This window comes from Pelophylax lessonae (genome assembly GCF_965119305.1).
Source record: "Pelophylax lessonae genome assembly, chromosome: 2".
Taxonomy (NCBI): domain Eukaryota; kingdom Metazoa; phylum Chordata; class Amphibia; order Anura; family Ranidae; genus Pelophylax; species Pelophylax lessonae.
The window spans coordinates 513588283-513612795 of record NC_138769.1 but is presented as its reverse complement, the minus strand read 5'-3'; the positions used below and the strand labels follow the sequence as shown (position 1 = coordinate 513612795).

The window sequence follows — 24513 nt, the reverse complement described above, 5'->3', positions numbered from 1 at the left end:
TCTGAGGTTTAGGTATGATTTTTATAGCATAGTTACATTGGTCCAAATATGCATATCTCATACCTGACTGATGTAGTGGAAACGGAAAATCACTGTACTAGTTGCTCCTAACGCTGACAGCAGTCTTTAGGGTCTAGTGCCAAGTGGCTGCCCTCATGCATAGTAACCACAGGGTTTTGCTTGCTTGGCAATGCCACCATTTAGGCTTTCCCTGATTGAATGAGGTAGATATTTTGATATCACCTTCCCGTCTCTCCACTCCACCTCTTTAAATTAGAAAATGCCTTGTATTTATAAAAAAAATAAAATACAAGGCTTTCTATGAATGGTGACTCCTTACCCCTTGGTTACAGAAGGGCAGCCGGCACAGGACTCTGCCATCACTGTAGTAGTGGTGACTACCACAGTGATTTGAAGCTTCCATAGTGATTGATCAGGTATTAGATATACATATTTACATTGGTCTAAACTGGTCCATGTGACTATGCAAGAAAAATCATACCTAAACTTCAGCTTCAAACTGTATATTTTGCAGTTTTTCTATACTTTCATGTTAAATGAGGGAAATCCTATGAAGCTGCAGTTCTTCTACCAATTTCCAACGCTGTCTGCAGAAAAATTGAACATTTTTCTGCTGGAAGAGTGTCCATTGAACACTCCCGTGCTATCAGAAAACTATAATAGGGCACAAGCGGATTAAAAACAGAGGGAAGAGGATGAAGGTAGAATGTCACAGAAGTGGCTCTTCACAATGGGACAACAATCACACGGCAGGTGTCCTAGTCACCCTCCAGCTAAAACCAAAGGCAGACCTTTTGCAGGAAGCCATCATCTGAGAATCCACGGCCAAGTCATGCAAGGACAGATAATGGATTCTAATTAATTGTAAAATTTTAACTGTAACACATTGCAATCTTTACGGATGTGGTTTTTCTGCTCCACAGCGTTACTAAATGTAACTTTTTTGCATCAGTTATTTACTTTCCCTGGATTTGCTTTTAAGAAAGTTCTCAAATCATGTGTCTCAGGTCAATAAAATTTTAGTTACATGTAATGCTTTCCATACAGCCACGGGAAATGATTGCCATTTGTCTGAAATTGTTTTCTGTGTGTACTGCGCAGAGTCAATTTTCGAGGTTGTTTGTACACAGTGTAATAAAAATAAACGTCAATTTGCTGGAATATTATCCATAACGGATAGTGTGCACGAAGTAGAACAACACCCCCGGCAACATTAGTAGGGAATCAAATGTGAAATAAAACTAATCGTGGATGTCATGTGTCAAGAATGACAGACGGGGCCTTTTAATGGAGCGCTTTTAAAGGAGAAGCATTTGTTCTTTCACTCAGAATTTCATTGTGTTCTTATCATCTGTAGTGTGAATATACTCTACAGCTCAACAAAATACTAAATCTACAGCTTGCCCCTTACAAAAATAAAATACCCAAATGGAAAATATGTAAATTCTCTTGAACCCTAGTGTAAACTATTTAACAATAAATGGACATTTGCTTTGCAGGGAACACAGCCTAATATTTTCATTTATTAACCATTCTGGTATAAGCGCAAATAGCCCAAGCACAGACCATAGAGTTGGTGACTCCTTAGGGTGGATGGCCCCATGGCTGCAAACAGCTAAGCCATGGAAAACAACTTGATGACCGCTGCTTTTAATTGGGTCAATGGAAGTCTACATATGTACAAACACTGTCATCAGCGTACCAGTGCACTACGGAGCCTATCCATCCAAAACAGAAACCATGGAGGCTTACACAGAAACATAGAAAAGTGACTGCAGAAAAAGACTCAGCAGTCCATCCAGTCTGCACATTATATATCATATATATATATCTTTTTTTTTTTTTTTTCTTCGTTAACTATTTTTTTATATATATACATTTGTCCCAAGCATGTTTGAAGCAATATACTGTTGACTGTCTCAATACCTCTGCTGGAAGTTTATTCCAAAGATCAACTACCTATTCAGTAAAATGATACCTACTAAGATTAGTTATGAACTTTCCTTTAGTTAGATTGAGGTCATGCCCCAGTATTCTTTATTTTGGTTTCATATTGAAAAAACTGCCCTCCTGAACCTTATTCAACCCCTTGATGTATTTAAAGGTTTCAGTCCTGTCTCCCCTTCCCCTTCTTTCCTCCAGACTGTACATATTAAGTTCCTGAAGTCGCTCTCAGTATGTTTTATCCCCCAAACCCTTCACCATTTATGTTACCCGTCTCTGGACTCTATTTGATTGATAGAACGAGTTACATTACATAAAAAAAATATTTTGTTAGCCCTGGATTATATTTAGCAAATTTACCAATTAATTAAAAAAAAGGTACAAAAAGAAAAAGAAGGTTCTGACAAAACTAAAAAATTAAAATTAAGTGATGCAAAATTATATTCCTATTTTTCCAAATATACTCACACATTTACTACTTAACGGCCCTGTAATCTATTATTAAATAAAGTGGTTGTATAGCTCAGATATGAAATATGAACAAAGCATATCCCTCTATAGTGTGTACTTGTCACAGTTAAAAGCTCTAAGTGTCATTTTTGTCTGTTGCTTTGTTCCTCTGCTATCCGCATGGGTCACTTCTGCCAAGTTTTCCTGGCACCAAGAGAAAAATAGTGACGGGGAAGGTTCCCCAGCAGATTGACAGCCTCAAATCTGTTCCTGTGTACTGTAAGAAGAGGGGTGTGTCCCTTCCCCTTCCAATCAGTTCTCTGCAAAGTATAACTTCAGCTCTCTGCAAAGTATAACTTCAGCTCTCTGCCACCTTTTTTCTGAACGATCAGACAAGTTTATAAATTCCGCACTTTGAACAACTGACATAGAGAAGAGAAGACTGTAGATAGAAAGGTACAACTTATGTAGGAGGATATGTTTCATCTGTGTATCACCTGAGGATAGTCTCTTCACTGGGTATATGTAAGGGTTTAAAACCACTTTAAATTGTTTTCTGCTGTATTTTTATGCCTCCTTGTATTGTCCCCTGTAAGTTCCCGGACCTCTGCTTTTCCCTTTCACTTCGATTTGTTTGGAATGAGCAGTGGGTGTTCCTTGCAGTCATGTACACTGCTCTATGCACACTACACATCCCATTGTCTATAGACCCTGGTCCATCTCAGTAGTGAACACGTGAGGGTGGTTACACTCTTATATAGAGTGGGACCATTGAAAATGAACATAGCCACCCTCTACCGGGAAGTTGGATCACAGCAGCAAAACAAAAAAAAACAAGGAACTTGGAGATTTGGAGAAACCAAGGAAGCTGAAAGAAATAGAAGGCATTTTTAGGAATCAGCTGCAGCCACTGATCAGTGTATTCTGAAACCTGCCAGCTCCCCTGTCAGAATGCAATGTCCCTATGACATTAGACCCCAGTTGACCCTATGCTTTCTTACATAATCCCGGTCCTTTTCCCCACCACTTACCTTTAACCCCTGTTGGGTCAGTGTTTGTAAGAACCAAACCTTCATGATCTACCTCCTAGCTTGTCTAATATGTGGACACAGGACACTGGATCGAACAAGCTGTACTCCAGATAACACTTTAATACTCTTGAAGGGTTTGAGGTGTTAATGTATTTAATTGTTAAAACCTCCATTGCCCTAGACCTCTGTTACTTTCCCCTCTCCCCTTGTATAATGGGTCAATAAAAATAGATTTAACCAAGAAATAGATTAATTGTTAGCAGTCCCTGCACATATTGTATGCAGGCCCCAAACTCTTGAAGTTGGAGCTTTCTACATCTTCATTGGCCCTACATAATATGGTGAAATGGATGTTTTATATGCCAGTGGTGCATTATATTCCCAGTCAAGCATTGCAGTCCTGATTTGATGAAGAACAAAGGTGAATGGCGTGTTATGAACTAAATGTAGCCTCTTGGGAAATGGAGGGCACTGGCAGGTCAGGTGAGGTTTACGTGAGTGGCGCGAGTTGACTTCTAATTCCTAGAAGCCCGAAAGGCTGCGAGCTGCCTGGGCCTGAACTGTGAAAATGGCAATTTGAGTGCTTTTACAATAAGAGTATAGTATTATGTTGGAATATTATTTTTTCATATAGCTGATAAAGTGGTCTAGTGCTCAGAAAGCTTACATTTTGAGATTTATTAGTCAGTCGATAGAAAGTATGCTTTTACAGTACATTTTCTCAACTTGTAGATCTTCCTGGCTAGCACAGTACAATTCTCCCGGTTTGCTGCTGTTTTTTGTGTAGAATTTGGGGGTGCATGTGTTCCCAATTTGACATCCCTTTATATCCCTTGCACAATCCAGAACTTTTGGCCCATGCACACTGGCCTAACGCAGGCCTTTCCCCCCCTTTCCCTATATTTCACATTACCATGATTGCCAGCTTATTACTTAAGTCACTAGTCAGTAATACTAATGTGAAATCACCTAACACTTTTTTTAAACCTTTTGTACTTTACTTACTTTTTTTTTTTCTTCTACTTTTTGATTTTTCTGAAGGCAGTTGTGACATGGCCCCGGCCACAATAATACCCCCTAGGAAGACAGCGTCACCATTGTCTTCAGGGAAATCTTGTACCTGAGATCTCAGGGAAGGGTTTTTCCCCCAACAGATACCTATACTGTTATAAGGCGCATGTGCTAGATAAAGCGCACAATGTCATACGGTACATCTCGTGTATATACTAGTGATCGACCGTTATCGGATTTTCGTTGCCGACACCGATATTTTGGCAATTGAATATCAGTATCAGCCGATATTGGCAGATATTTTTGTACATTTAAAACATTTTTTGTTTTTATTTTTAGCACTTGACAGGTACTGTTGTGGAGGGATCTGGGGGTCTAAAAGACCCCAAACCCCTCCTCTGCACTTAAAAGCATTCAAAACAGCCAAGTGTGTTGTCATTTTTTTTAATCTTGCACCGAGTACCCGTCATAACATCACTTCAGGGTTTTTACATGGAGACCCGATCAGAGCCGAATGCGGTTTTGATCGGGTCTTCGGCGGTGTCCTGCCGATGACAGCGGCCGTGAGGGTTGGTTACCCGGTGTTGTGCCGAAACTAGGCACTCGGCTCTGATCGGAACTTTGCCTTAGTCTCTAGCTGTCTGCAATCCAGCTCCACCCAGCTCCACCTCACCAGCTGAACTGATTTCCGCCCCTCCAGCCTTCTGCACTCCAGCTCCTCCCATGCTCCCTCCGCTCCGTGTAATCTATGGTATGTTTATAAAAGACCACTACTTTATTTGAGCACCTGGGGAAACTGGTCCGGGTCTCCTGGTGGGACGGGAGACCCGGTTGAGTCGCGGAAGGCGACAGGAGGGGGGCGTACCCTCTTGCTCCTTGTAATGTCAGCAGAGTGGCTTCTCAGCCGCATCGGTTGTCATCACAAGACAACCAACCGTCGGCTATAAATGCCACTACCGGGGTGATGTCTCTAGCTGCTGGCATCACCCCGGTACAAGCACTTTCTGAAATATCGGCATATTCCGATATATTGGGGAAAGTGCATATCGGCCCCCGATATATTGCTTTGCCGATAATCGGTTGATCCCTAGTATATACAGTATTATGGCCATTTTAAAAATGGTAGCGCGGGAACAGGGACACAGGCAGCACAGAGGCATAGCAGAAATAGTGAGGTAATAGGCAAGTATGAAGAAAAAGTCACATGGTTCTACTGTAAATATGATTGCGTATTTCCTCTCTAGTCAGGTTTAAATGTTTATAGAGTAGAGATGCAGGGGGTTCTCTTTAAAGAGAAGGAAATTGCAAACATGACCTGTTAGGGGTGCTAGAGGACTAAATTTGGGAACCACTGGTGTAAGAGATCAGAAGCCATGGTGGGAGCTGGGATCTCAGTTCTTATCAAGGTAGTCATGCCCCCAGAACTACATCTCACAAGAGTCTTTACCTAATTATAGGGGTTGATTTACTAAAACTGCAGAGTCCAACATATGGTGCAGCTCTGCATAGAAACCAATCAGCTTCCAGGTTTCATTGTCAAAAATTAATTTAACAACCTGAAGTTAGAAACTGATTGGCTACGATGCAAAGCTGCAGCAAATTTACAGTGTTTAGAATTACTTTTGAGAGTCCAGGAAGTAGCACTGCATACATCAATGTGCGTACATGCATACCTCTCAACTTTTTGAAATTTGAACGAGGGACACCTTCTAGAAAACATGTTCAGGCATAGGACACATCCCCTGCCACGCCCCCTTTAAGAAGAATGATACAAAAAAATGATTAGTTAAACCCACAACTACTTTTTTTACCACTACTATTCCTTTATACTAGCTTTTGAAATTTATAGATGTAGCAATTTAGAAATTGGATGAACGAATTAGGACTGGGAAACACTTTTTGAAAGATAAAAAGTGCATTTTATAAACAACTATATAAATCAGACCAAAATTAGAAAAACGTGAGGAGGAAAGAAGGACAGAGGGACCTGGTTCCAAATCAGGGACAGTCCCCTGAAATTAGGGTCAGTTGGGAGCTATACACATGGAGTGAAGCAGAGAGGTGCGAGGGATAAGAAAAGTTCTATAGTTCAGCATTTAGGGCCAACAATGCTCATAAGATTTTAGAGCAGCAATGGCCTCATGAGATCATCCCAGACAGGAAGTTAGGAACTCCTTTAATTTTAGGCAAACCAACCAGTTATTTTTATGTACTTGCATGGTTTTTGAATGGATAAAATATGGAGAAACCTTCATGTATTGCGGAGATGTACTAAATACTGCAAATAACTAATACTGCGAGATGCCTGCAAAGGCTGAAACCCCAACAGTGAGATCCTGCACATCGACTGATAGAAAGTAAAAAACAGGTGGCAGGTACTTCAGCTTGTCAGATGTCAGATCTACCCACAACTGAAAGATGAAATAATTGAGTCTGCAAGTACAGCAGAACAACAATCCATTACAGGACAAGGATAGTTCAGTTTTTGGTGACTGCTGGCAAGGAGCTGATTTATTAATGGCAAATAGGCTGTTCATTTTGCAACAGAATTTTCACTTTGCAAAAAGATCCAATCACATGCAAGGAAATAAAAAAAAAAAAAAACATATTTTAGCTTGCAATTCATTGGATAATGGAAGTCAGCAGAGCGTCACTTCATTCAAGCAAAAATTCCATTGCAAAGTGAACAACCTATTTTCCTTTAGTAAATCAAACCAATTAACCAAGGATTTGCATTGTGAAATGTCTGCAGTAGAATTCGAAAATCAGTCCCACTGTATCAGTGATTGCATAACCAAGTTCGAGTATCATGCTCACCCAATGTAAAATATAATTGGAGAGCTGTGAGAGACTAACATCTCTATGAGGGTCTTATCTGGAGGGGTTGGAGATACAAACTACTATGGAAAAATCATACTGCTAGTGTTCCAGAAGCAATTTATGCATCCAGGGGCTTGTCTAATCTGGTAGTATCTATCCTAAACTAAAATATTAGGTTAAAATTGAGTCAGACCTAATTCCTAAAGAGACACTTAACTCTGGTTTACAAAAACAAAACTCAATTCATTTATGTACTCTAAATCTCCAAATTCCTTTTTCTTGCTGCTGTAATCTAAACTTCTGTTAGAGCAGTGGTCTGCAAACTGCGGCCTGGGTCAGATGTGGCCCTTTGCTTGCTTTAATTAGAATTGAGGCCATACTTCTCCCACTGACACCAACAATGGGGCACTATTCCTCCCATTGACACCAACCATGGGGCACTATTCCTCCCACTGACACCAACTATGGGGCATTATTCCTCCCATTGACACCAACCATGGGGCAATATTCCTCCCATTGACACCAACCATGGGGCACTATTCCTCCCATTGACACCAACCATGGGGCACTATTCCTCCCATTGACACCAACCATGGGGCACTATTCCTCCTATTGAAACCTATGGGGCACTATTCCTCCCATTGACACCAACCATGGGGCACTATTCCTCCCATTGACACCAACAATGGGGCACTATTCCGCCCATTGACACCAACAATGGGGCACTATTCCTCCCATTGACACCAACAATGGGGCACTATTCCTCCCATTGACACCAACCGTGGGGCACTATTCCTCACATTGACATCAACCATGGGGCACTACTTCTCCCATTGACACCTATGGGGCACTATTCCTCCCATTGAAGCCAACAATGAGGCACTATTCCTCCTATTGACACCAACAATGGGGCACTATTCTTCCCACTGATGCCAATGGTGGAGCACTATTACTTCCACTGACACCAACGGTGGGGCACTATTCCTCCCACTGACACCAATGATGGGGCACTATTCCTCTCACTGATACCAATGATGGGACACTATTCCTCCCACTGACACCAATGATAGGGTACTATTCCTCTCACTGACATCAATGATGGGACACTATTCCTCCCACTGACACCAATGATAGGGCACTATTCCTCCCACTGACACCAATGATGGGGCACTATTCCTCTCACTGATACTAATGATGGGGCACTGTTCCTCCTCCTAATACCAAAGATGGGCCATTGTTTACTCTCACTGACACCAGGGTGCTTTCTACTCCCTAAAATTTGAAGGACAGTAAACTGACCCTTTGTTTAGAAAATTTGTAGACCCCTGTGTTAGAGTGTAGCTACGTTCATTCTTCATGGTCTCACTGTATGTAGGAATGAAGCCACCCTCCTTTGCTCACTTCTGAGATCGCCTATGGACTATGAGTGCACTAACATGCACTTCTCACTCTAAACTAACAAATGTGAGGGGGAAAAGGAAATGTTCAGAACCCCACAAAGGACATTACAAGGAGGAGGAAAAACACAGTAAGAAACAATTTTATGAAAAATAGCTTACAGGCCAATTAGGTAGACAATGTGTATGGATTATTTTTGGAATAAGGATAATGTTTAATGTCACTTCAAAAAAAAACATCAACTTCTGACTAGCATATCCCTTAAAATCATTCAGATGTGCTGTCTTGACTTAAAGGTGATCAATAAAGGCAGTGTCAGTTTTAAAAATCAGCACCTGTCATTTATGTAATCAGGACTGGCAGTGAGAAAAGTATAAAATAGTGCGCCTCCCTCAGCTGTCAGCATATTTGTGACTGTAAATGAATAACTAAAGGCTTTCAGCAGACATCCCCCATTCAGTTCTCTACGGCATTTAGCACAGATGACTGTAAAAACAGCGCTTTGCACTTACAACAAAGAAAAATCCTATTATAATGACAATGTTTCCATTGAATCCCCATCTTTGGACTATTCCTTGTCACGAGGAATTTACATTTTTCTTTTCGCAGTGTAAACAGCGCAATACGTCATCACATCACATGGCTTCGTAGCGCGTACAGGCACGATAACAAATAAATGACGAAATGGAGCGCTCTTCTAAACAGAAGGGGAGAAGAATGCGCAAGTCATAATGGATTAGCTGGGTGACGTCTCAGGAGTGACAGCTGTCTGCGCCCAGACTAGCATCGCCCTGTATTGTAAATGGGGTTGTCCCTTTTCCATGAGAGATGCAAACCACTGAGCTGGAACCATCCTATATAATTAATGGATAGCTTTAGACTAGGCTACTAAATATCCATCCAAGACTTAGCTGGCCTTTAAATATCCTTCAACAGTTACAAAACAGATAACAACCAAACAGCTATGTTCAATGAGCATTTAGCCAGATTAGAGATTTCCCTGTGTACTAATGCCTCCAATGGAACACAGCTTTTAGCAGCTGAATGTAAGCAGCTAACACTAAGGTGCTCAGCTGTCTACCCCAGCCATGTATCCAGCGGCATTTGTCTATGGATAGTATTCACAGCTCTTTGTAGTGCCTATACAATCTATGAATTAAGTCACTCCTCATCCGTACCTTCTACTTCTTTTTTTTTTTTTTTTTTGGACTTTGGCATTACGTCAACAATTACAAAGCAGCAAGAACCCAAACAACTTCACGCATGCTGCAAAATGCATCTAGAGCTAAATATTATTAATGATATTCATGATGTAATCGCCAGGCGGCTGAACGGTGGGAGCCTTGCAGACTGAAGCTGTAGTCATTTCTGTACAGCTCTCCACGGCTAGGATAGGTGCTTTCAGCTAGCCATGTTCTTCAGATATTAATATAGGCATCATCTAGCAGTTTTTAAAGGGTCCCATCTAGCAATTTTTTGTTTTTTAAAAGGTCATCATCTTGCAAATTTATTTTAAAGGGTCATCATCGAGCATTTTTATTTAATTTTTTTTTTTTTAAGGGTCATCTACCTTTTTAAGGGTCATTATCTAGCAATTTTTTTGTTTAAAGGGTCATCATCTAGCATTTTATTATTTTTTTTTTTTTTTTTTGAGCGTCATCATCTAGCATTTTTTTTTTTTTTTTTAAGGGTCATTATGTAGCAATTTTTTAAAGGGACATCATGTAGCATTTTTTAAAGCTTTATCATCTAGCATTTTTTTTAAAGGGTCATCATCTAGCATTTTTTAAAAGCTCATCATCTGCCAATTTTTAAAGGGTCATCATCTAGCAGTTTTTTTAAAGGCTCATCATCTAGCAGTTTTTTTAAAGGCTCATCATCTAGCAGTTTTTTTAAACGGTCATCATCAGGCAATTTTTTTAAAGGGTCATCATCAGGCATCTTTTTAAACGGTCATCATCTAGCATTTTTCTTAAACGGTCATCATCTAGCATTTTTTTTAAACGGTCATCATCTAGCATTTTTCTTAAACAGTCATCATCTAGCATTTTTCTTAAACAGTCATCATCTAGCATTTTTTTAAAACGGTCATCATCTAGCATTTTTTTTTAAAGGGTTGTCATCTAGGATATTTTTTAAAGAGTCATCGTTTAGCAGTTTTTAAAGGGTCATCATCTAGCATATTTTTTTAAAGGGTCATCATCTATCGAGTTTGATCATACATTATTCCTCAGGGCACCTATAAACAATTTTTTTGCATGATCTTTTTTTTTTGTATGGTCTTCTCTATTTTTCTGTGCTATATATACAGTTAAAGTTATGTCACCATTGAAAAAAAAAAACTGTATTTATTTTTAGTTCAAAACAAGGATTACCAACAAGCACAATCACGTTTTGATACAAAACTCTAAACAATCAACACAAGCCATGTACTGTCATAAATACCCAAGCCATTGCCATCTCTGTAAATAGTGACCATCCAGCATACAACGTATGGATGGGGGGCACACAAAGGATGATCGCACAGAAGGTGAACAGATCCCATTGCAAACCTTATATCGCCACCAACTCGTGTCACAGGGTCAGCCCTCGGTGGTCTCATTACAGGCAGATGGTGGCCGATTCCATTACAGCAAATCAACATGCAAACTTATTCACTGTCAACTCTACGTCCACCGCCACTGAAAGATGACAGCCATAGGCCAACCCTCTACTTTTACTAAGGTGACAGGTCATCATCATTACCAGGTAAACACTGATGAATGTAGAAAGGAGGAGGGTGGGCTGGGTATGACAGGCTGCTCATACACTATGCAATCTGGTTGTACAATCAAAAAGTATTTTAGATGATGACAAACATTTGTATTGATCAGGCCTAGGTAGATGTAAAAAAAGAGGTTGTACAATCAGATTGTAGAATATATAGTCAGTAATGAAACTCCTCCAATAGACATGGACACCTCTAAGCAGCACACAGATTAGTCAATAGAGATGAACATTAGAGATGGATGGAGTTTTGTGATGAATGAAAGGAGAAATGCTAAGAGATGTGATGATGGTTGGGACAGATGGAAATAAGAAATGAAGGATCACAGACCTGAGATGGAGCTGCAGAGCTCAGGAGGAAAGGGTTTGGTGGAGAGAGTCCCCTGTCTGTGCCTTCCTCATACACACACACATACACACTTCTCAGGAAATGAATGGGGCACACACTCACACACACACACACACACACACTCACACACACACAGAACTGTTGTACTTGCAAATGACTTACCGGGATCACATGATCTGCTAAATCTAGGGTGGGCCGGTGGGTGGAGGCTTCCATAAACAAGAGAGGACAATATAGTGGGAGTCGGAGCGGCGTGCATCGAGTTACACCGGGGCCCCAACAAGGGGGATGCCGACCGTCCATGCTACTGACACTCCCATCATCCTCTTCTCTATAGACTGACAGCTGGCCAATGACAGCGAGGGGACAGGGGGGAGCGGCCGATCTGTCAGTGGGGTGTGATCGGGTGATAGCCAGGGGATGGGAGGCTGGAGATTGAGGAGGACGATGCTGCTGTCACAAATCCCCTTGTCCTGTAGAGAATCCCTCCCTGCTCCCACCCTGAGGACTAGCAGGATACACCCACTGACTGCCCGGAGATGTCAAGGCTACACTGTGTTCTCTCTGTACCGATCACTACAGGAATGGACACAGACTGTCACCATTATCATCATCACTCTCTACAATGTTACATTCTACACAACAGTGCCTATTCACTATCAAATCTGATTGTATGGTGGCTATACTCACTTTCCTTTCTGATCAACCTATGGCTGCCAACCTATACAATTCATATGCCATGCACAGGGAAGGGGACTATCAATCAATATTTAAGATACAATCATAATTTCATATAATGAACATATAATCTGATTGGACACAATACGATCATATTACAGAGACCATACACACTTCAACAAATTATTAATACATGTACTTATATATAGCGCTGTCGATTTACACAGCGCTTCACCTATAAATTGTACATTCATATAGCTCTTTCTGAACATATAATCTGGATTGGATTTTATTGGACGCAATACGATCACATTATGCTGGCCATACACACTTCAATAATTATTATTATTACCTGTACTTATATAGCGCTGTCAATTTACACAGCGCTTCACCGATATATTGTACATTCATATAGCTCTTTCTGAACATATAATCTGGATTGGATTTTATTGGACGCAATACGATCACATTATGCTGGCCATACACACTTCAATAATTATTATTATTACCTGTACTTATATAGCGCTGTCAATTTACACAGCGCTTCACCGATATATTGTACATTCATATAGCTCTTTCCGAACATATAATCTGATTGGATTTTATTGGATGGAATGCAATCACATTATGGTGGCCATACACACTTCAATAATTATTATTATTACAGCCAGGTACTTACGGTCAGGGCAGCCATCAGAAATTTTGGGGCCCCTAACACAGTTTTAAGCCTGCCCCCCCCCCCCCGGCCTGACCACCAACATTCCTCAGGGCCCACCAACCATGTCGTCATCCTCCTCCAGTCCCATATCCTACTTCTCCTCCATTCCCATGTCCTCTTTCATCCCATGTTCTCCTCTTTCTCCAGTTCCATCGCCTCCATCCCAGGAAAATAAAGGTGAACAGTTTTAGTAAATGCTGCCCCTCCTGTCCAGGTGTGAACAGCCGGAGAACAGGGGAGGGCAGGGTCTACAGCTGTGTGTGAGGGCTAGTGAGGGGCAGGACCCCCTGCATAGTGCCAGTCTGCAAGGGATTGGCAGAGCTTACAATTGAATGGTATTGCAAGGACAGATGGTAACCCTACCCTGTTTGGGGCCCCCCGGAATGCCCAGGCCCCATACATGTGTATGGGCTGTACCCCCCTGATGGCGGCCCTGCTTACGGTATATAGTGCTGTCAATTTACACAGCGCTTCACCTATATACCGTGCATTCATATAGCTCTTTCTGACAATACAATCTGATTGGATAATATTGTACACAATACGATCACATTATGGTGGCCATACACACTTTAATAATTATTATTATTTCCTGTAGTTATATAGCGCTGTCAATTTACACAGTGCTTCACCTATATATTGTACATTCATATAGCTCTTTCTGAACATATAATCTGATTGGATCATATTGACGCAATACGGTCACATTATGGTGGCCATACACACTTCAATGATTATTATTATTACAGGTACTTATATAGCACTGACACTTTACACAGTGCTTCACCTATATATTGTACATTCATATAGCTCTTTCTGAACATATGATCTGATTGGATCATATTGGACGCATTATGGTGGCCATACACACTTCAATAATTATTATTATTACAGGTACTTACAGTATATAGCGCTGTCAATTTACACAGCGCTTCACCTATATATTGTACATTTATATAGCTCTTTCTGACAACACAATCTGATTGGATCATATTGAACACAATACGATCACATTATGGTGGCCATACACATTTCAATAATTATTAGCCCCGGTTCACACTTCTGCGATGACAGACATCGCATATGATTCGCAGCGCACTGCTCCTGAAATCACATGCGATGTCTGTGCGATGCAAATTCAGCCATACAGATTGTATCTGAATCGGACTGAACTTGCACAGGACCCTTTTTTGGGTCCGCAGCAGAATAGGATCGCATGGTGGTTCACACCAGTGAGATCCGATTCATGTGTGAACTGTCAGTTCGCGCTGCGATATGCGAGCTGATCTGGGGTTGTCGTTAACTTTGTATTGACACCCCCAGCGATTCGCATATGGCAGTGTGAACTGCCATGCGATTTCAATGCACAGTGGATTCGCAGGGTTCCCGCATTGCAGAAGTGCGAACCGGCACTTAGTATTACTTGTACTTATATAGCGCTGTCAATTTACACAGCGCTTCACCTATAAATTGTACTATCATGTAGCTCTTTCTGAACGTATAATCTGATTGGACACAATACGATCAGATTATTGTGGCCAAACACACTTCAATAATTATTATTATTAATAATACATGTACTTATATAGCGCTGTCAATTTACACAGCGCTTCACATACAAAGGAACAATTCTTTGCAAAGTGCAACTTCCCTTGCAAAGTAAATGGTCTATTTTTCTTTAGGAAATCAACCCGTAGTAACTTTCAAAGCAGTCTACAAATGCTTCAGCCAGGTAACTGTTCAGACTATAGCCCTATGTGGTTGATTTAGTAAAACTGGAGAGTGCAAAATCTGGTGCAGTTGTGCATGGTAGCCAATCAGTTTCTAACCTCAGCATGTTCAGTTAAGCTTTGACAAAAAAGACTGGAATCTGACTGGCTTCAATGCAGAGCCGCATTAGATTTTACACTCTCCAGTTTTAGTAAATCAACCCCTATGTATGTATATACATATATATATATATATATATATATATATATATATGCACAGTATCTCACAAAAGTGAGTACACCCCTCACATTTGTTTAAATATTTTATTATATCTTTTCATGTAACAACACGGAAGAAATGACACTTTGCTATAATGTAAAGTAGTGAGTGTACAGCTTGTATAACAGTGTAAATTTGCTGTCCCCTCAAAATAACTCAACACACAGCCAATAATGTCTAAACCGCTGGCAACAAAAGTGAGTACACCCCTATGTGAAAATGTCCAAATTGGGCCCAATTAGCCATTTCCCTCCCCAGTGTCATGTGACTCGTTAGTGTTACAAGATCTCAGGTGTGAATGGGGAGCAGGTGTGTTAAATTTGGTGTTATCGCTCTCACTCTCTCATACTGGTCACTGGAAGTTCAGCATGGCACCTCATGGCAAAGAACTCTCTGAGGATCTGAAAAAAATAACTGTTTCTCTACATAAAGATGGCCTAGCCCTAGGCTATAGGAAGATTACCAAGACCCTGAAACTGAGCTGCAGCACGGTGGCCAAGACTAGAGATGTCCCGAACTGTCGGCGGCAGACAGTTCCCAGCGAACATCGCTTGTTTGCGTCCGCCGCTGCGGGCGAACATATGCGATGTTCAGTCCGCCCCCTATACTTCATCATTGAGGCAAACTTTGACCCTGTACCTCACAGTCAGCAGACACATTCCAGCCAATCAGCACACCCTCCCTCCCACACCCTCCCACCTCCTATAAAAAAGCAAGGGCAGCATCCATCTTAGATCATTCTGAAGCAGTGTTAGTAGTGAGAGCAGGGAGAGTGCTGCTGCTGCTGTTAATAGGGACAGTTGTTAGTCTTATTAGATTATAGATAGTGTTCTCGGTCCACTCCTGCTGTAAGGACAGCATCCTGACAGCACCCCAAAAGCCCTTTTTAGGGCTGGTATTTGAGTATTTTATATATATATATATATATATATATATATTGTGCAGTTGCCTGCCCGCCGTGTGTGAGAGGCCACAGACCCACCACAGACTGCACTGTGTGCACACCACACTCATATCGGGTGGCACAGTACCTTTCAGTTTAAAAAATATTTTTTTTCCTCTGTCATAATTGCAGTGTACAACAGCTGACCGGTCCGCAGTGTGTACTGTGCCCACTGCAGTGCCCACTGCAGTGCCCACCACTGATATATATACGGTGGCACAGCAGCTTGCAAATTGAAAAAAAAATTTTTTTTTTATAATTGCAGTTGCCTGACCTGCCAGTGACTGTCAGGTCCACAGAGTGTACTGTGCCCACTGCAGTGCCCACCACTGATATATACGGTGGCACAGCAGCTTGCAAATTGAAAAAAAAAATATTTTTTATAATTGCAGTTGCCTGGCCTGTCAGTGACTGTCAGGTCCACAGAGTGTACTGTGCCCACTGCAGTGCCCACCACTCATATATATGGTGGCACAGCAGCTTGCAAATTAAAAATATATATTTTTTTTATAATTGCAGTTGCCTGGCCTGCCAGTGAGTGTCAGGTCCACAGAGTGTACTGTGCCCACTGTAGTGCCCACCACTCATATATACGGTGGCACAGCAGCTTGCAAATTAAAAATATATATATTTTTTTATAATTGCAGTTGCCTGGCCTGCCAGTGAGTGTCAGGTCCACAGAGTGTACTGTGCCCACTGCAGTGCCCACCACTCATATATACGGTGGCACAGCAGCTTGCAAATGAAAAATATATATATTTTTTTATAATTGCAGTTGCCTGGCCTGCCAGTGAGTGTCAGGTCCACAGAGTGTACTGTGCCCACTACAGTGCCCACCACTCATATATACGGTGGCACAGCAGCTTGCAAATGAAAAATATATATATTTTTTTATAATTGCAGTTGCCTGGCCTGCCAGTGAGTGTCAGGTCCACAGAGTGTACTGTGCCCACTGCAGTACCCACCACTCATATATACGGTGGGACAGCAGCTTGCAAATTAAAAATATATATATTTTTTTATAATTGCAGTTGCCTGGCCTGCCAGTGAATGTCAGGTCCACAGAGTGTACAGTGCCCACCACTCATATATATGGTGGCACAGCAGCTTGCAAATGAAAAATATATATATTTTTTTATAATTGCAGTTGCCTGGCCTGCCAGTGAGTGTCAGGTCCACAGAGTGTACTGTGCCCACTGCAGTGCCCACCACTCATATATATACGGTGGCACAGCAGCTTGCAAATTAAAAATATATATATTTTTTTATATTTGCAGTTGCCTGGCCGGCCAGTGAGTGTCAGGTCCACAGAGTGTACTGTGCCCACTGCAGTGCCCACCACTCATATATACGGTGGCACAGCAGCTTGCAAATTAAAAATATATATATTTTTTTTTATAACTGCAGTTGCCTGGCCGGCCAGTGAGTGTCAGGTCCACAGAGTGTACTGTGCCCACTGCAGTGCCCACCACTCATATATATGGTGGCACAGCAGCTTGCACGCATAGTACCACAAATCTAAAAAAAAAATGACAGGCAGAGGCAGGCCACCCCGCAGGGGCCGTCATGGTCGTGGTGCTGTGATTTCCTTTGGCCCTAGAATAATGCCCAGTGTTCAGAAGCCACGTACTCTGAACTCAAAAAATTCTGAGGACATAGTTGATTGGCTTACACAGGACACCTAATCTTCTACAGCTTCCGCTCGGAACCTTAATGCACCATCCTCCTCCAGCTCAGCTTCGGGCACCTCTCAATTTACCACTCGCCCGCCCGCCGGCACCACCACCAACACTAGCACCACAGCCGCTTCACTTGATCTGTCAGAGGAGTTATTTACACATCAGTTGGAAGAAATAAGTGATGCACAACCATTAGTGCCAGAGGATGTAGATAATGGGGATATGTCTCAGTCAGGCAGCATTATACACATGGACGTACATTGTGATGATGATGATGATGTTGTACCTGCTGCTGCTGCCTTTGCTGAGTTGTCAAGTGAAGCGGCTGATGATGACGATGTGTCCGTGGATGTCACCTGGGTGCTTGCTCGAAGAGCAGAAGAAGAGGGGGAAAGTTCAGATGGGGAGACAGAGAGGAGGAGGAGACGAGTTGGAAGCAGGGGGAGGTCATCGCAAGGAGCTAGTGGCACAGTCAGACAGCATGTATCCGCACCCGGGGTCAGCCAGACAGCACGCCAATCAACGCAAGCTGTTGCCACCACCAGAATGCCGTCATTGCAAAGCTCAGCAGTGTGGCATTTTTTTGTGTGTCTGCCTCTGATAGCAGCGATGCCATTTGCAACCTGTGCCAAAAGAAACTGAGTCGTGGGAAGTCCAACATCCACCTAGGTACAACTGCTTTGCAAAGGCACATGATCTCACATCACAAACGCCTATGGGATCAACACATGAGTAAAAGCAGCACACAAACTCAAAGCCACCATCCTCCTCCTGGTCCAGCATCTTCAGCCACGTCAACCACTGCTGTCCTCCTTGCCCCCTATCAACAACCCGCCACTCCGCCTCTCACCTTCAGCAGTTCCTGCTCATCTGCCCACAGTCAGGTGTCTGTCAAGGAAATGTTTGAGCATAAGAAGCCAATGTCACAGAGTCACCCACTTGCCCGGCGTCTGACAGCTGGCTTGTCGGAACTCTTAGCCCGCCAGCTTTTACCATACAAGCTGGTGGAGTCTGAGGCCTTCAAAAAATTTGTCGCTATTGGGACACTGCAGTGGAAGGTACCCGGCCGAATTTTTTTTTCACAAAAGGCAATCCCCAACCTGTACTCTATTGTGGAAAAGGAAGTCATGTCATGTCTGGCACACAGTGTTGGGGCAAGGGTCCATCTGACCACTGATAGCTGGTCTGCAAAGCACGGTCAGGGCAGGTATATCACTTACACTGCGCATTGGGTAAACCTGCTGGCGGCTGCCAAGCATGGAATGCGTGGCTCTGCAGAGGAGTTGGTGACACCGCCACGACTTGCAGGCAGGCCTGCTGCCACCTCCTCTATCCTCCTACCCCATCCTCTTTGCTAACCTCCTCGGCTGAGTCCTCTTCTGCTGTTGCGTCTTGCTCCACACCAACTGCACCCCCCCCCCCCAGCTCCCCAGGGGCTATTCCACGCTGTCTTGGGGTTGACTTGCCTGAAAGCAGAGAGTCACACCGGACCAGCACTACTGTCCGCCCTGAACGCACAGGTGGATCGGTGGCTGACCCCGCACCAACTGGAGATCGGCAAAGTGGTGTGTGACAACGGAAGCAATTTGTTGGCGGCATTGAATTTGGGCAAGTTGACACATGTGCCGTGCATGGCACATGTGTTGAATCTGATTGTACAACGCTTTGTGCATAAGTACCCAGGCTTACAGGACATCATCAAGCAGGCCAGGAAGGTGTGTGGCCATTTCAAGCGTTCCTACACGGCCATGGCGCACTTTTCAGATATTCAGCGGCGAAACAACCTGCCAGTGAGGTGCTTGATTTGCGACAGCCCGACACGTTGGAATTCAACACTCCTAATGTTCGACCGCCTGCTCCAACAAGAAAAAGCAGTCAACGAGTATTTGTATGACCGGGGTGCTAGGACAGCCTCTGCGGAGCTGGGTATTTTTTTGCCACGTTACTGGACGCTCATGCGCAATGCCTGTAGGCTCATGCGTCCTTTTGAGGAGGTGACAAACCTAGTTAGTCGCACCAAAGGCACCATCAGCGACATCATCCCATATGTTTTCTTCCTGGAGCGTGCTCTGCGAAGAGTGCTGGATCAGGCCGTTGATGAGCGTGAAGAGGAAGAGTTGTGGTCACCATCACCACCAGAAACAGCCTTATCATCGCTTGCTGGACCTGCGGCAATGCTGGAAGAGGAGTCTGAGTTAGAGGAGTCAGAGGAGGAATGTGGCTTTGAGGAGGAGGAACACCAACCACAGCAGGCATCCCAGGGTGCTCGTTGTCACCTATCTGGTACCCGTGGTGTTGTACATGGCTGGGGGGAAGAACACACCTTCAATGACATCAGTGAGGACGAGGAATTGGACATGAGTAGCTCGGCATCCAACCTTGTGCAAATGGGGTCTTTCATGCTGTCATGCCTGTTGAGGGACCCTTGTATAAAAAGGCTGAAGGAGAACGACCTGTACTGGGTGGCCACGCTACTAGACCCCCGGTATAAGCAGAAAGTGTCTGATATGTTACCGAATTACCGGCAGTCGCAAAGGATGCAGCAGTTACAAAACAAGTTAAAAAGTATGCTTTACACAGCGTATAAGGGTGATATCACAGCACAACGGGAATCTAACAGGGGGAGAGGTGAAAGTAATCCTCCTCCTATCACAACCACGCCGGCAAGGACAGGACGCTTTACAGACGTGTTGTTGATGGAGGACATGCAGAGCTTTTTAAGTCCTACGCATCGCCACAGCCCTTCGGGGTCCACCCTCAGAGAACGACTTGACCGACAGGTAGCAGACTACCTTGCCTTAACTGCAGATATCGACACTCTGAGGAGCGATGAACCCCTTGACTACTGGGTGTGCAGGCTTGACCTGTGGCCTGAGCTATCCCAATTTGCGATAGAACTTCTGGCCTGCCCCGCTTCAAGTGTCCTGTCAGAAAGGACCTTCAGCGCAGCAGGAGGTATTGTCACTGAGAAGAGAAGTCGCCTAGGTCAAAAAAGTCTAGATTACCTCACCTTTATTAAGATGAATGAGGCGTGGATCCTGAAGGGACTGACAGTGGGGGATGCATTTGACTAAAAAAGGCCTGATGAGATGCCTTGGGCTAAAAATGGTCCACACGCTGCTGTATTTAATCTCTGCATGCCGGATGACTTACGTGACTTCTCTGCCACCAACTACGGTTCAAGCCGCAATGTTTTAGTGAACTTTCTGCCTGGAAAACCTACATTTTTCCGGCCGCTGCTACAATACCTACTTTTTCAGGCATGTGTACATGCCTAGTTTTTCTGGCCTCTGGTGCTACACTGTGGCTGCAAAAAAAAAAAACACAAAAAAAAGGCACATACATGTGTCAATTCCCCTTCGTGATCGTTACCTTGTTGTGGTGAAGGGGCTTGCGTATCACAATGAAGCGATCACCTCTAGGAGTGTGTTGGCACCCCAGATGATAAGGTCGTTGCTTCATTGTGAACAGACCAAAAGCGATCGGCTGATTAATTTTTCATAGAAAAAACATTAATTTTCTTTATGATCATCTTAGGTGATCATTAAAGTCTACTAGGCCAACAATGGCCCACACTGCAGAATCATTGTTTTCTGGGTCACTTAATTGTCACTGAACTACCTCAGCACGACCATAGGCTTTGAAAAACCGCCATCGCCTGCAATCTCCCAAACGTGCGCATGAGCACAGTGATCACTACAGCAAGATTGACGCATAGAGGAATAAAATTTATGTCATGAGTGTGTCAACTATTGACAACTCTTTGGGGTTGTCTAAAATCTATTCGATACACGTCCCCTGATAGGGGACGTAACAGGGATTAAACTGATAAGAATAGTACCACTTAACACACCACTCATATAGGATGGCACAGTACATTGTACGGCGCACGAGGACAGACCAACCATCTTTTTCCATCTCCCGGTTCCTAAAATCCCGGTAACGTAACAGGGATTAAACTGATAAGAACAGATTTTTTTAATTTAAAAAAAAGAGGACAGCCTCTGCGGAGCAGTGTTAATTTTGGCAGCAAATTTCAATTTCGTTTTAGTCTTAGTCTTAGGACTAAAATGGCATTTTAGTTTTAGTCCTATTTTAGTCTTCTGCAAGTGTTTTAGTTTTAGTCGTATTTAGTCGACTAAAACTCCAGTATATTTTAGTCGACTAAAATGCCCTACATTTTAGTCTACTAAAACGCCCTACATTTTAGTCGACTAAAACTCATTTTAGTCATCTATAATCAAATGGGTGTAGTTCAATTGTAATTTGTAATGCATTATTTAAGCATTTCTCTACAATTTCCAAACTCATTATATACTACTGCTGGTCCTGGAGTGAAAAATCCAATATGTTATTATTTATGGTATTAAGCTTTGAGCATGCACCAGTGTTAATTTTGGCAGCAAATTTCGATTTAGTTTTAGTTATAGTCTTTTGACTAAAATGCCATTTTAGTTTTAGTCGTATTTTAGTCTTAAGACTAAAATGTCATTTTAGTTTTAGTCGTATTTTAGTCATCTGAATTGTGTTAGTCGACGAAAACGTTTTAGTCGGTTTTAGTCGACGAAATTAACACTGCTGCGGAGCTGGGTATTTTTTGGCAGTGTTACTGAATGCTCATGCACAATGGCTGTAGGCTCATGCGTCCTTTTGCGGAGGTGACAAACCTGGTCAGTCAAACCCAAGGCAACATCATCGACCTCATCCCATATGCTTTTTTTCTGGAGCGTGCTCTGCGAAGAGTGCTGGATCAGGCCGTAGATGAGCATGAAGAGGAAGAGTTGTGGTCCCCATCACCACCAGAAGCAGCCTTGTCGTTGTCGATTGCTGGACCTGTGGCAACGCAGAGAGAGGAGTCTGAAGAAGAGAAGTCAGAGGAGGAAGGTGGCTTTGAGGAGGTGGAAGACCAACCACAGCAGGCATCCCAGGGGGCTTGTTGTCCCCTTTCGGGCAACCCTTGGTGTTGTACGTGGCTGGGTGGAGGAAGAGACCTTCAATGACGTTAGTGAGGACAAGGAACGGGACATGGCTAGCTTGGTATCCAACCTTGTGCAAATGGGGAGTTTGCGGTTGTGCAAATGGACTGACTGACTGACTGTTAAACGGGGAGTTTGGTCTGTCAGAGTTTGGTCTGTCACTGTGAAGCGGGCGTAACCCGTACACTACCTGATCGATACAATATCATACCTGATCGTATACACACACTGGATGTTTTAAAGCACGTTATTCCAAACAATTTAGGAATGTTAGGTGATTTATGCCCTTTATGGATTAAAACCCGACTCTCAGTCAACTACGTAATTTTCCATGGGAGTTTTGCCATGGATCCCCCTCCGGTATGCCACAGTCCAGGTGTTAGTCCCCTTGAAACAACTTTTCCATCACTATTGTGGCCAGAAAGAGTCCCTGTGGGTTTTAAAATTCGCCTGCCCATTAAAGTCTATGGCGGTTCGCCCTTTCGCGAACATTCGCGTTCGCCGTTCACGAACGGCAAATTTTAGGTCCGCGACATCACTAGCCAAGACCATACAGCGGTTTAACAGGACAGGTTCCACTCAGAACAGGCCTTGCCATGGTCAATCAAAGAAGTTGAGTGCACATGCTCGGCATCATATCCAGAGGTTATCTTTTGGAAATAGACGTATGAGTGCTGCCAGCATTGCTGCAGAGGTTGAAGGCGTGGGGGGTCAGCCTGTCAGTGCTCAGACCATACGCCGCACACTGCATCAAATTGGTCTGCAGTTTGCTAAAAACAAGCAGACTAAGGGCATGGATTACTGGAACCATGTCCTGTGGTCTAATGGTGTCAAGCATGTGTGACGGCAACCAAGTGAGGAGTACAAACACAAGTGTGTCTTGCCTACAGTCAAGCATGGTGGTGGGAGTGTCATGGTCTGGAGCTGCATGAGTGCTGCCGGCACTGGGGAGCTACAGTTCATTGAGTGAACCATGTTTGCCAACAATTACTGTGACATACTGAAGCAGAGCATGGTTCCCTCCCTTTGGAGACTGGGCCACAGGGCAGTATTCCAACATGATAACGACCCCAAACTCACCTCCAAGATGACCACTGCCTTGCTAAAAAAGCTGAGGGTAAAGATGATGGACTGGCCAAGCATGTCTCCAGACCTAAACTCTATTGAGCATCTGTGGGGCATCCTCAAACGAAAGGTGAAGGAGCGCAAGGTCTCTAACATTCACCAGCTCCGTGATGTCATTATGTAGGAGTGGAAGAGGACTCCAGTGGCAACCCGTGAAGCTCTGGTGATCTCCATGCCCAAGAGTGTTAAGACAGTGCTGAAAAATAATAGTGGCCACAGAAAATATTGGCACTTTTGTCCCAATTTGGACATTTTCACTTAGGGGTGTACTCACTTTTGTTGACAGCAGTTTAGACATTAATGGCTGTGTGTTGAGTTATTTTGAGGGGACAGCAAATTTACACGGTTATACAAGCTGTACAGTCACTATTTTACATTGTAGCAAAGTGCCATTTCTTCAGTGTTGTCACATGAAAAGATAGAATAAAATATTTACAAAAATGTGAGGGGTGTACTCACTTTTGTGAGATACTGTATATATTGTACATTCACATAGCTCTTTCTGAACATTAATTCTAATTGGACACAATAAGATCACATTATGGTGGCTATACACACTTCAGTATTTTATAATCTGTTGCCGACTGCCTGCCGCAGATTTACTGCGGCAAGGTG

At 43.1% G+C, this 24513-nt stretch overlaps 1 protein-coding gene across 1 annotated transcript in view; it reads right to left on the bottom strand.

Moving 5' to 3' along the window:
* Positions 1-12006, bottom strand: part of KLF12 (KLF transcription factor 12) — a gene marked incomplete at its 5' end in the record, with an annotated part of 283835 nt that extends 271829 nt beyond the window's left edge. The window contains 1 exon segment of the mRNA XM_082244678.1: positions 11953-12006. Within this exon segment, the coding sequence (XP_082100804.1) occupies positions 11953-12006 (54 nt within the window).
* Positions 12007-24513: the final 12507 nt, after the last annotated feature.